Source organism: Egretta garzetta, unplaced genomic scaffold (genome assembly GCF_000687185.1).
Source record: "Egretta garzetta isolate BGI_Z169 unplaced genomic scaffold, ASM68718v1 scaffold2, whole genome shotgun sequence".
NCBI lineage: Eukaryota > Metazoa > Chordata > Aves > Pelecaniformes > Ardeidae > Egretta > Egretta garzetta.
Window position 1 is genome coordinate 3,330,543 of NW_009258894.1, and position 13,209 is coordinate 3,343,751.

A 13,209-nucleotide genomic window follows, 5' to 3' on the forward strand; every position below is an offset into this window, starting at 1 on the left:
AGGCGTGTGCCCAGGCCGTTGCAGAAATTCAGGGCATCGCTCTCGGTAGCCGGCCCCTCGGAGGGGGCGGGTGGCTTTGCTAGGTCTGGCTTCACCGAGCCGTGTTTTTCAGTTGCTGCTGTGTGCCGGTGGCTTTGCTCTTGAGTGTCAGACCTGGTCGTGCAAAGCCCCAAACAGGCAGGTATGGGGAGGCAGGTGTGTGGCTTTACTCCTCCAGAGCAGCTCCTCTTGCCTGGTGCGTTGCAACTCCATACACACGCACCGCTGGGCTGGGCTTTCGGCTTCAGTCCTGTCTCTGAGGAGGAGTTGTTATTTGGATGTTATTTCATGCAGTTTCTAGGTGAACTGCCTAAACTGCAGCGCTTTGGGGGGTTTGGTGGGGGGGTTTTTTTTTTGGTCATTGTCTGACTCTTTAAAAATCTCGAGCAACAGAATTAAAAGCAGTTTTTATTATCGCAGCTGTCCACACGCATTTGTAGACTTACTGGAGAAGACTTGCATTTTAAATGACCATTTGTGCGCTACCTACCCATAGACTAGAAAAAGCTATCAAGCTACGCAAAGTTATATTAGAAGCAAAATCTGATTTTGTGGGTATTCCTTATATCATACCAGCGGGTAGAACACTCTGACAGAGTACTTCTCTGGAGGACTTGGCATTGTGCTTCTAATGCAGTTCCTAATACTTGGCAGTTTTCTGAGAACCGGAAAGGGAAGTGAGCTGACAAGGAGAATTTTACCAGTGTCACCAAATCTCTGATTAAATACTTCCTTCGTATGACATGACACACGGTTATCATGAACCGCTGTAGCTCAGCATGGGTTTTGTGCCACAAGAATGAGTAGGGGCTGCCAGCCACATTCTGCAATAGACTTGTCAATCTCCCAGAACTGATCAATTTTATGTGTTTAGGTGTAAAAATCCTAAAAATGGTTTGTTCAGAATATACCAGTTTCTGCTCGATAACACAGGCTGTGAAAAGCTTAATGTTCCATTTCTTACCTGGCTTTCCATTTAGTAACGAGTTAAATTCAGGGTCGCAGTCCTCATCCTCAGCATTTCTGGGAAGTTTAGTACAAGAAGGATGTTCAGACCTGCAAATGACAGCTGTCAAAGCTGGCTTAATTTCACTAGTGGTCACCAAGAATAAAAAGCACTAAAAGAAGAAAAACCCTTTCTCGGAGGAAATCCTTGTTTCCTTGTAGAAGGGAGAGTGGTCGGTTTCCTGGTTTCTTAAGTAAAACTCTGTCAGGCCTCCATGGAAGTGGGGTGGTCTTCAGCAGTGGGTTCTGAGCAGTGGGCTTAAATGGAGCATTTACAAGCAGCAGTTTTTGCAATGTTGGGTTTTTTTTTTTTCCCCCCCAACAGGTTACAAATAATCAAAAACTGATTCTTTGGACATGCTATGAAATTTTAGTATGACTGTTCTATTCTTTAAGTTTGTTGCTGCAAAAATCTTGGTAATATTTTTGGAAAGTGTTTCTACGGGAGTTTAAGATAAGTCAGGAGTTTGTCTATCTGGTGGAGGCGTTCTGCTCTCCTAATGGGCTTCGTGTGCTTCTTGCACATATGGGGAGGGGGGTGTATCTTTACTTTTCGAGTTATCTGATCCTGAAAACTTCAGGAGGCAATAAAAGATACCTTGCATGCTCTCTTAAGATGATTGGCACGCTCCCAACCTCAAGGGAAGACGGACTCTGTAGTCCTTGGGACATCTTTGAGGGGCAGAGGTCTGGAAATGCCGTTTCGCTTTGTATACACAAGGTAACAAATTCCGAGCTCTAGAAACAAATCTTTTCCTTCCACATTCGTAAGAAGGCACTTCAAGCAGCCTGGATCAGTTTCAATTATAGATACTTTCCTCTACATTAATTCAGTTAGCTGTCCTTTTCAACTGCATCCATTTCTAACTGATTGGGAATAAATCAGTTAAATGTTGATGGGCATGTGGGTAATGTTACTGCAGCTTAGGTACTTCTTACTTTTAATGCATTAAAAAAGTTCTCTCAATGTACTTTGTGTCACAGTTTAATTCAGAGGGATACGAATCAAGCTGCTCAATGTTATTCTGGCATTTCTGTTAGGCCAGGTCCAGTATCGTGCTTTCAAGCCACATTGCCTGTTTCCTTATTGGCATATAGACAACAAAGTCTGAAGCCTTTGCTCCTTGACTTTTGGAAGGTAGCATTTCTTCGGCTGCTCATTTATAAGTGCAGTGTCGTCTTAATCCGCTTGGGGGACACAAAGAAGGTAAAATACTGCTTTTTACTGAAGTGCCACACCAGATTTCAATTAGCTTGAGACGGCAGTTATTTTAAGAGGGCACTGCTTAAATCGGACTGGTATGAAACAAAATACTGATTTCTGAAGGCTGCTTTCCTGCGGTTCACGTCCATGATTTCACGTGCAGCCCAGTTGCACAAGTAATTGCATCAGCACAAATGTACATGGTGGCAAATCATGGAGGAGGTGGAGGAGAGTGCATTTAGGAACCTCGTAAGTCAGCATTTCCTCCTGAATTAATTAACTGGGATATGAAACTGCATTTCCTGATAGCAGCTAGTGTGTAGTGTGTTAACAGCCATCGTGTAGCTTGGTCTGTAATAATTCTGTGTGCTACTTGAGAGGATAGCTTCTTGTTAGATGATGGCTTTTAATTCTGTCTTAAGTCTCCTAAGGGCTACAAAAATGATCCAAGCACCTCTCCTATGAGGACAGGCTGAGAGAGTTGGGCTTGTTCAGCCTGGAGAAGAGAAGGCTGCGGGGAGACCTGATTGCGGCCTTTCGGTACTTAAAGGGAATCTATAGGAAAGATGGGGACAATCTTTTTAGCAGGGCCAGCTGTGACAGGACAAGGGGTGATGGTTTTAAACTGAAGCAGGGTAGGTTTAGACTGGATATAAGGAAGAAATTCTTTACAATGAGGGTGGTAAAACACTGGAGCGGGTTGCCCAGAGAGGTAGTGGAGGCCCCATCCCTGGAAACATTCAAGGCCAGGTTGGATGGGGCTCTGAGCAACCTGATCGAGTTAAAGGTGTCCCTGCTCACTCCAGGGGGTTGGGCTGGCTGACCTCCAAAGGTCCCTTCCAACCCAAAGCATTCTGTGATCTACAGCTCAAATTCTGGGGCTTAACATGAATTTCAACTGAAAGGGAAAGGCTACAGCTTAGGCATGTCATATATGTGAGAGAAGCTATGTAAAAATGTTTTGACTGCTTCAAATTTTTTTCCTATTGTTGAGATCTCGGTGGTTTAAAAATGCTTCTTTTGCTGAGGGCCATATTTGCAAAAAGATAATCAAGTCAGTCTTTTACTGCAACGATGTTTTCTTAATGTTATCTTTTTGTCTTTAAGTTAAATGAAATTAGAGAAGTTTTCCCAAGATGACTGTCTGCATTTTTTGCTACCCAAAATTTTATTTAAGACTGAACTGTTCTCTCCTGAGAGATGAATTGGGCTAGTGCATATTTAGGAGACTTCTGACAGAATTTGGTTTTGTTCAGCAGTACTCTACAGGAGTCTTCTGGTGGTCGTCTTCAATGCTTTTGCAAAAGCTTATGAAACATGCATTTTTGCTCCATTCAGATAACGGGAGTTTCTGCATTCTGCTTTCATTGATCATGGATATTAGAGAGGTGTGATTGTGTTTTAACACATGTAAAATACACACCTTCAAGTTTTGTTTAAAAATAGAGTAACAGCGGTGAAACCCATTCTTTGGCCTCCAAAGCCCTACGTACAAGGACCTTAGCAAACAACTGTCTCAAACAAGTAAAATGTCTAGGGTTTTTGGCTGATTAAACAAGTGATATCATTCTGGGAAGCATTTGGGCATTAATCTGTGAACCCAAGGTGGTATCTTGATGGCATCTTTCATCTCCGAGTACTCTAGAATGCTTACCCCGTCTAGCTAGTTACTTTATGACCATGAGAAGGCAGAGTGCCCTATCTGCTAGGAACTTCAGGGCTCACTTGGAAATGTAGATGGACTTGATGTTCTGTTCAAATCCAAAATGTAGTTTCAGCCTTCAGTAATCTTCCCAGATGTGTGCAAAAAAATAAGAAATATTTATGAGCCATTTACCAGCATGCCCTCTTTGTTATCCTTTCATGTTAAGTGTTTTTCAACACACCATTCTGTCAGCGGAGATTGGAGGATAATAGGTCAGAAAAATATTTGTCGACCAGAGGTAGTGGCCAGCATTTGGAAGGGTAGTTTCTGCTCTCTCTCCCCCCCACCTTCTGCTATGTTGTTGTAAGAACAAGCTGTTCCTGTTTGAGGTAAATTTTGACCTGGTGTCTCTGCAGTCAGCCATCTGTGACGGCTTCCTTGTCTGTAATGGGTTGAGTTCTGTTGTCATTTCTCTGTGGCTGATCTGACATACTACGTTTTCTTCCACAGAGGAGAAGAAAAAACTGGTTCGAGAATTCGATGAGAAACAGCGTGAAGCAAATGAAACGGTAAACAGAAGTCTAGATTTCCGGCCTTTCTGTCCAGTTGAAACACTGATGCCCTTAAGAAGGACAGTACTTCCAAACTTTACTCTCCCTGTGGATCCTATGCTGGCAGGCAAATGTGGTTTTTTTTAATGTTTGATTCATTGATCTGTGTCTGTGTTTGTCGAGACTGTTGTATATATAGAGAGACATATATAGCTATAGACAAATATTTTTACATGCGTATTTTTCCTTTGAGTGCTTGGTTTGGCTGTCGCCTTCCCTTTGTTGAATAAAGGAGAGTGAGGGAGGTGCAATTGCTAGAGATTGTTGGGAGGGCATATAGAGAAATTTTATTTTTCTTCTCCCCCCTGGCCCCCCTGCCCTTTTTTCATGTTGGTCTTAACCCAGCGTGATCTTTCTATAATAGCCTGACAGTTAAATATCAGGGATCTTGAATATTTGAAACCTTTATTGTACAGGCTTTCCTGGACAGCAGGTGACATGGAACTGCACAAAGCCCCCATATAACTTGTCTTTTTAAGACATTAAAAAACGTGAATCCTGTCATCTGGTGGTGAGTTCTGAGTATGGCTGCTGATAAGAACAGATTTTGGTGCTTTAAAAATTAAAGACATTTTCTTTCTTTAAAGCTGCGGGAAATGGAGGAAGAACTGAAGTATGCTCCTCTGCCTTTCCGCAACCAAATGATGAGCAAAATCCGGGCGTACAGAAGAGACCTTTCCATGTTCCAGAGAGAGATGAGAAGCACAGATTTGGGATTGGGCCCTGGAAGTCAAGGCGATATAAAATATGGAATCTTCTCCACAGAAAATGAACAGAGTGTGAGAATTAGATATAAATTTTATTTGACGTTGCTATGATTGCTTAAGAAAAATGTTCCAGATGTATTGTTTACAGTGTTTCTACTTTAATCCGCATAGCTTCTGTGCTTGTATAACTCCCTGCGTATCTCTCTGCATGTAACATGAATATCTCAGGGAGGAGGAAGAACAGCGGGAACTCAGAGGAGAGCTTTTCTGTTCTAAAACAAAGATATGAGTGTAATCCAAATCACAGTCCTTGAATACCATGCGGTTAGGAACTTACACAACAACCTGTACTGAAATGCTTTATTTAATCCCCGACAGCAGTGAAAACACCAAAGCGATGATGACTGAGAAGAAAGGGTAACTGATCTAGTCTTGGTCTCCAAAACTAGCAGAGTGTGTGAACCGTGCACTGTGTAGGTTCTTTAGTAGAATTCTCTTGAGCAACCTCAGTGTAAATAATTTCAAGAAAATCTAAGAAGTCATCCTCTAGCACTTTGTTCACTATGGATGTGCTGCTACAGTGCAAGAAATGCCCCGCTTGCTTTGGTTACCAGATATGCTTAGATACATTTGAGCTAGTGAGACCGAATCGGCTCATTGTCTTCAAAGTGCTGTCACCCCTACAGACAGTTCAAGGAGGTGGACTTTTTGTTTGCCTGCCTTAGATAAGGAAGGTTTGAGGGAGGCTTTCTCCTTGCGATCTTATTCTGCAGCAGCTTGGTAAATTTTTGCATTTGATTCCTCTTGATTGGTTCCTCCAAAACCTGAGAGCAGGGTGCTAGATCAGACTTCCTGAAGCTTAATAAAATACTTTATTCTGAGCTACCTTTTGACCCCGAGGTCAGCAAACATTTCTTGCCCTTTAGCAGAGGCTACTGTCATGAAAAGAGGATCTTTGTTACTTAGCAGTCCATCTGTTGGTGCTGTTTGTTCCTAATCCTTTTGACTGTGTAAACTCTTAACGATCTCCCTGGCAACCAACTGTGAAGGCACAAATAAGACTGAATTTAGATACGAATGGAAGGAAAAGGTAACATCTGGATAGCCAAGACACTATTTCCATGTAAACGTTCTTTGATGGAAGAGTAAATTGTTGCAAAGACAGGTTTTTTGTAACTGTTTTAGCTCTTTAGTTGTGCATCCTTCTTTTTCAAGGTTTAACCAGTTTTGGCCATGATCTTAGAATGTAAACAAGAACTCTGTCAAAATTAACTGGGCTACTTCAGTTACTATAAGCAGCACGTGCAGCTAATACAAGTGGATGGCCTGTGGAGTCACCTCCTAACTTTTTAATACGTCAGAAGCCTAATACCTCTCTCTTTGTGCTTAATAGTTAAGCAGACGTTATTTTTCAGACTAATCTGCAGTCACAGAGGGTGCTGCTTCTCCAGGGAACAGACAGCCTGAACCGAGCCAGTCAGAGCATTGAGCGCTCGCACCGAATTGCTGCTGAAACAGATCAGATTGGCACCGATATAATTGAAGAGCTTGGGGAGCAGCGGGAGCAACTGGAACGCACCAAGAGCAGAGTAAGCAGGGAAACTGCGGGCCTTGTATTGAAACAACCTGCTGTTAGCTTAGTGGGAACTGTGCGCCAGGAGTTACTCTCGGAGACCTCCCTAGAGATGGTAATCCCATTGATGGTTCTACAGACCGAATCCAGGCTGCCACGTTTCTGTGCTGTGCTCAGAAAAGGAAACAAATTACTGTAGAAGGCCCAAAGCACGATGGCCAAATGTCTGCTGCCGTGTCTGTGCAAGGTTGGATATTAGACCTATAAACCCCTGCTAAATTAAAAAATAGCATTACTGAAAAAATTATGGATTTAAAAAAGTGCTAAGGAGTTGCCAACCACTAGGTGATTAATAAAGGTTTAGCTCTGGGAGGTGGTTAGCAAGTTCTTCTAATGAAATGAAATTTAATAGAAGCTTAATTACTTAATTGCTAACCTTCCAACATCCGTTAGCTAAGGAGGGAGGAAGTGGTGTCAGACAAGATGCCTGTTCCTTGTCCTTGGGTCAAGAAGCTCTGCTTCTACTGTGGAAGCTTTAAGTAGTAGTTCATTTGATTTTTTTGAAGTACCAAACTGCTGGGGATTCCTGTGTGTACAAGGGATTCTGAGTGTAAAGCTTTTAGATGAGTTGGCTTGCAGGGGGACGCAGAGTTCTGTAAGTAAGTGTGCACGCTCAGCCACAAGAAGAGCCATAGCCCTTTTCGTGGGAGTTCTCTCTGCTCACTGCGACAAAGCCTGTAGCTGTTCCATTTCAATAGTTTTTCAATTTCAGTCAGATTTTGATTTGCCCTGCTCCCAAGTTTGGGTTGGTGAGCAGGAAAGGAAATGTGATCTTAGGATTTTTAGGCGTAGTTTATGTCTGTTTTTTTTCTAATTAAAAATATTACAGTCCTTTGAGCACATCGGTCTGTCCACAGTTGGTTCGTGAAGCTGTGACTTTTATTGTGAGCCTTTCAAGCACTGTAGTGCTGAGTTGCGTTAAATGCGCGTTCCAACTAGAAGCAGGCTTGCTTCTTGCTTGGTCTTTCATAGCAAAGACGGGCAATCTAGTACGCTTTGAACAGGCTCGGCAGTTTTCCACTTGAGAAGGTAGAGCGGCCTGGCTTACCTTTCACTTCCCCAGAAGCTTTGGAAGTAGAATAGCGAGATCATACCTGGAGTCCTCCAGCGGCCACACAGCGTGAATCCCTACACTCTGTGAGACAACAGGTTTTTTAGGTGTCCATAACCTCACTTAATTATGTGTTTCTTAATAGCTGACTGAAAAATACTTGACAGTTGATTCCTGAGCATTACAAAGCTGAAATGGATTATCTATTAACAGTTCAGAGCTCAGCTCCACTGGGTCGCTTAGACCTGTCAGCGCAACACGGTTCTTTCTTTGCTAGAAATAGAACGGCAGTTCAGACAGTTCCAGAAATGTACCGGGGAGAGCACGGCCGTGCCATTTTCTTCTGGTGTCAACAACTAGAATAATGAAATGAAATTCAATGAGAGGAGCCAATACCGACTTTCTGAGATTTGTAGATCAGCTAAAGGGGCAGAAAGCGATCCTAAATTGCCTGTCTTTGTATGTATCTAAGGGAAGGCGTATGTGAAAGTCCTATTTCCTCCTTAGAAAGGAGACCATGCTTCCAGCTTGTGTTGTGCACAGAGAACAGTGTTGTCTCTGAATTTTGAGAATATATGGTTAGGCTTGGTCCCACTATTAATTGCAGTATTTCAGCACCAGCTGCTTCCAGGTGCATCTTCACAGAGTCGCTGTATACGTGTTCAACTGGCAAATGACTTCTGTTTCTTCTTAGTTGGTGAACACAAGTGAAAACTTGAGCAAGAGTCGCAAGATTCTCCGTTCTATGTCCAGGAGGTGAGTGGCGTGACTGACACAGCGCAGCGCTCGGCAGGGACCGTTGTTGCCCGCCGGTTGCAGGGAAAAACCAGAGCGTCAGCTGTTGCTGCAGGGAGGTTTTTAGGGAATGTGTAAAGGGAACATGTGCCCACGTGCAGGTGCTAATTTGTGTGCGCTCTTCTCTGGTAATTGTTTCATGGCATACAGGTAGTTACCACTACTGAATTTGTGCTGCTCACTTAGGATAATGCGGGGTCTTTAACCAGGCAGCATGATGAACGGCGGTGAGGGGAGGGGTTTGGGCATAAGCGAGGTACAGGGAGTTGCTAACGGTAACTTCAGGTGCAGCTCTTGTGACGCAGGTTGGAAAAAGCTGTGCCACAAATCACTGCAGCATGAAGTGATTCAGATGTCTGATGGCACAGACAAGTCTGTTCAGCCCATGGCGACGCCCTGGAGCAGCCAGAGAGTCGCATGAGAAACTCCAAGCCTGACCATAACACTGTTTTGATGACTGAAGCCTTGGCTGCTTAAGTGTATTTATAGTTTCTTAACTATATGGTTTAATTATCCTTAGAAACCAGTTCATGGAGTATATTTCCAGTAGGGCCTTCTGGCCCAACAACCTTTCCTTTATACCCCTTGCTAAAGGAAGTTAGGATAACTGTATAATTTTTAACAGTAAAAGTACGTTGTTATTTTGAGATTTTATAGGTTTACTTCAAAGCACCACAAGGTGGGTTTTAGGGCGGGAGTTCAGCTGATGTTTTCCTCTTTGCTCAGTCGAATGAGGTGGCACGCGTAGAGCAGAATGATCTGCCTTACGTGGGGTGGGGGATGAGGAACAGAACTGCTGCTGCTGACGTATGGGATTTAAGCAGAATTTCCAGGAAAACAGAAGTAGGAAACTATGGAGTTTGTCCCCTCCTGCTTGTTAAGAGCTGTTTGAGTAGCACGGCGTGGTCTAGCAGAACCAGGGAGTACCCTTACTGAAGGTATGATGGTGAGCACGTTATCTAGAATCTGCTTTCACAATCAAGGGAAAAAAAAAACCCTATCCTGGATATTTTTTTATTTTTTAACTCCAGGGTAACCACTAATAAGTTGTTGCTGTCAATTATCATCATCCTGGAACTAGCCATCCTCGGAGGCGTGGTCTACTACAAGTTCTTCCGCAGCAGATGAATCTTACCCAGTGAGATGAGCTTATCCGCTGCTGAGGAACGGGATGGGGTGTCTGTTCCCTCTGACTGTCTGAGGGCTGAACTGTCTCAGGAGACAGCGTGTTCCGCTGGAACGGTACTGACACTAGATTGGGCGTAAAAGGAAAATGCAGAGACAGACTTGAACTACTGGTAAGATTAATAAGAAGGTAATAAATCTTTTATTGTCTCTATTTGTATATACATAACTAAATGAATAAATCTTGGTATGTAATAAAGTAGCCACCGCTCAGTGGAAAAGCTAGTTTATTTAAAAATTGAGAAGTTAACAGTATTTGCCAAGTGTTGACGATCTCTCTGCTCGAGTGCCTCAGCAGAGCTCTGTAATGTCCAGCATACCCAACACTGTGGGTTCCTAAATCCTCACTTGCTCTTCGCTGTCAGATTCATCTGGAGAACTGGGTGTTGGGAGTTCATCAAAAGCGGTGTGCGCCCCTTCCCTTGTCTGCCCAAAGCACGTTGCTATCACGTCAACTGCAAGACTAGCAGTGGCATTCACTTCCTCTTGCGAAGCTCCAAGCAGGGGATTGACTTCAACCATGTCTACAGCTGAAAGCATTCCTGGGAAAATGATGTACAGCTTTGTTACTATGAAAAAGGGTAACGTTGCTAGTAGGGGGGGTTCTTTTGCAGCCTTTCACTCACTGCAGCAAGTCTGAAATTCGAGCTTGTGACCTACTCGACCCCTTAGGCAAGTAAAATTGGCTCTCAAGTGAGGGGGGAGATTATCAGTCCTAGATGCAAGTTTGTGTTTTAATTGGGTTCTTTCTTACATTGTCACTACCTCACTCATCCATGCTTTTAGCATTCCAGGAAACCCAAGTTTGTTCCATATAGACTTACGAGAGAAATGGTTTTTACTCTTGTTTTCTCTCAGTCTAAAAATTAAGGGAGATAAAACAGTCTCACCTACTATTTTTTGCCACCCTGTTCATGATTCTATTGAATTTGTTGCCTGGTTGGTTATTTAGTTGGGATTTTTTAGCTCCTCTACCAACTTTTAGGGCAAATAACGCATTGTTTAAACAAATTAAATAAACCCCCCAAGGTATAAGGAGGAAATTCCTCATATATTGAGTCAACTGCAGTAGACTTATGGACAGCTTGATTTGCTAGCCTTGAATCCTAGAATGGAACTTGGAACTGTTTAAAATTGTTTGTATCCATTTTTGAATTCCAGCTGTCCATTTTTACATCTGACCTCATGCATTTAGGCATAGAGGACAGTATTATACAAGATGACCAAGTAATATATGGACACCTAATGCCAAAAATTCTGTATTTTATTTACTTTTGGTAAGCTGAAGTTGTTGATGGTGAAGCTGCTTCCAGCACCTGGGGTACTGCCCAACCATAGGACTTTTTTCTCCCTTACTCAAGGCTGAATGGACTTTGTAGGCACCTGAAGTTTGAGTGCCTTTATCTATTTATCTAGTTACACAGGAACAACATAACCAGTATGAGCTCAGTGTAGTGTGTCCTGCCCTCGCTTAGTCCAGTACTGCTGGTCAGCTCCTACCTGTGTTGTGGATTTCCTCGGTGATGTACATCCCTTCTCTGTACGTTAATCCACCTAGAACGGGGGTCCCCGTTGCTGGAGCCAGTGAGGGGTCAAAAGCGTCAATGTCAAAACTCAGGTGAATTGGTCTCTGTCTCCTGGAACAGAATAAAACAAGAAAAGCAACCTCAGAACTTTGACCTTTTTTTACATGTATTCCTTACCATCCAGGCTGATCAGCAAAGTAGCATCATGCTCCATGATGCTAAAGGGTCTAAGTCCCATACCATGTGTTACATATATTTGGAAAGGATTTTTTATGTTTTTAGTATCTTTGGACTCTGAAATCTCTCTTAGCTCAGAACTTTCCCTGGTACACATTGGGAAAACAAGTTTGTCTTTCTAGGCTCACTGAACATCTGCTCAGGTGTGATTTGGCTGAAGAGACATATTTTAGTTCTGACCATCTTATCTGGCATTTGTCTCCTTAGTTGCAAAGATGCAGAGAAATGTATGATATAATCCAGCCTTTCCTTCCATTGTACAGAAAGCCAGGGTGAAAGGCCGAAACACTGATTTACACGGCATCTAGGATGGAGGAAGCACCAAGCTTGAGGGTTTCATAGACAGCTCATCATGCATTCTACATTTTTCAGGTCAATACTTGAAGGCTGCCTCTAAACTCTGCCACATAAGCCTATGAAAAAGTGAAGGACAATCTCAAACCTGAATCGTTAGCTACTTACTGCATGAAGCCTGGCAACCCATGACAGCTTAATAAATTGAATGCTCCCTGTCACTCAGATGAGCTATTTAGGTGGTAGCCTGCGTACTTCTGACTTGCTGCAGATGCTCAGTAGGGAGAAGCATCTGGATCAGCAACTTCTTGGTGCTGCTGCAGCTAGGAAGGGTGAGCGCACCTTCAGATACACCAGCGCGCAGCAGAGATACACAGGCCTCACTCTACTTACAGGACTTTGTCCCACCCTGAGGTGAGAGGTTACCCTTTTCACTCTGATGCTCTCCCTGTGGCCCTAGGCCGGCACGATTTGCTCCCTGATCTGTTTCAGCAAAGCTGAACAAGGCTGGCAAAGACATAACCACCTAAGGGCGTGGTTACAGCGAAGCCACAGAAGTGGCAGCTGTCATCAGGACAGCGTATGTGAGCATCATCTGAGGAGGAAGCCATCAAATGCTTCTACCTCGTGCACTAACAGCTGACTTTAAGTTACTGTTTGTTGCAACATGTATTTTTAAAAGGGCAATGTATATCCTAGACTCCAAGTTGATTCAAACATTTTGTCAAACTGCAGCAAAATGCAGAATTCCTCAAGAAACAGAACAAATCATGTAAAACAGAGCCACAATTGTAGTGACTAAGGCAACCTATCTCATAGCTTTTTGCGAAACACTGTGAAATTATTCCAGTTCAAAATGGGGAAGTTGAGGACTGAAGTCAGTGCTAAGACTTCACTATTTACTGGACACTGTCACAGTCTGTTAGGCTGCTTTATGTCAAGAGCGACCTTCACTTAAGTAACTTTCAGCAAGGTAGATATGCAACAAGTGGATGATTGATAAGAGTAGTTTAAATCAGATAATAGTTTGTTACCTGCCCATCAGTTGTTCAAATGTTCTTTCCATAACTTTCTGAATTCCAAGGCGATCAATATCCCTCATGGAAAAATACTGGATGTCATAGTTCTTCAAAATATAGCTGTTAAAATAATAAAAAAAAAAAATCTTATTACTGGCCTCAGCTTAAATCCAGCAACCCCTGAGAGCAGCCAGATATGGAAAGAAGCTGATGAGTTCAGCCTTTGTGAAAGTCCTTTAATTTAAATCAACTTACTAT

The 13,209-nt window shown here is 43.0% G+C and overlaps 2 protein-coding genes across 3 annotated transcripts in view; one reads left to right on the forward strand and one right to left on the reverse strand.

The window, feature by feature from the left end:
• The window catches only part of VTI1B (vesicle transport through interaction with t-SNAREs 1B), a 12,617-nt gene extending 2,441 nt beyond the window's left edge, over positions 1 to 10,176 (forward strand). Inside the window, exons 2-6 of one of the 2 annotated variants that reach the window (XM_035889781.1) lie at positions 4,404 to 4,462; positions 5,092 to 5,283; positions 6,627 to 6,800; positions 8,590 to 8,651; positions 9,722 to 10,176. In XM_035889781.1, coding sequence (XP_035745674.1) covers positions 4,404 to 4,462; positions 5,092 to 5,283; positions 6,627 to 6,800; positions 8,590 to 8,651; positions 9,722 to 9,818 — 584 coding nt within the window. In that variant the 3' untranslated portion in view covers positions 9,819 to 10,176. The other variant, XM_035889782.1, reaches the window with a different exon arrangement.
• Positions 10,177 to 10,185: 9 nt separating this feature from the next.
• ARG2 (arginase 2) overlaps positions 10,186 to 13,209 on the reverse strand; it is a 22,465-nt gene continuing 19,441 nt past the window's right edge. The window contains 3 exon segments of the mRNA XM_035889794.1: positions 10,186 to 10,417; positions 11,376 to 11,512; positions 12,967 to 13,075. Coding sequence (XP_035745687.1) covers positions 10,212 to 10,417; positions 11,376 to 11,512; positions 12,967 to 13,075 — 452 coding nt within the window. The 3' untranslated portion in view covers positions 10,186 to 10,211.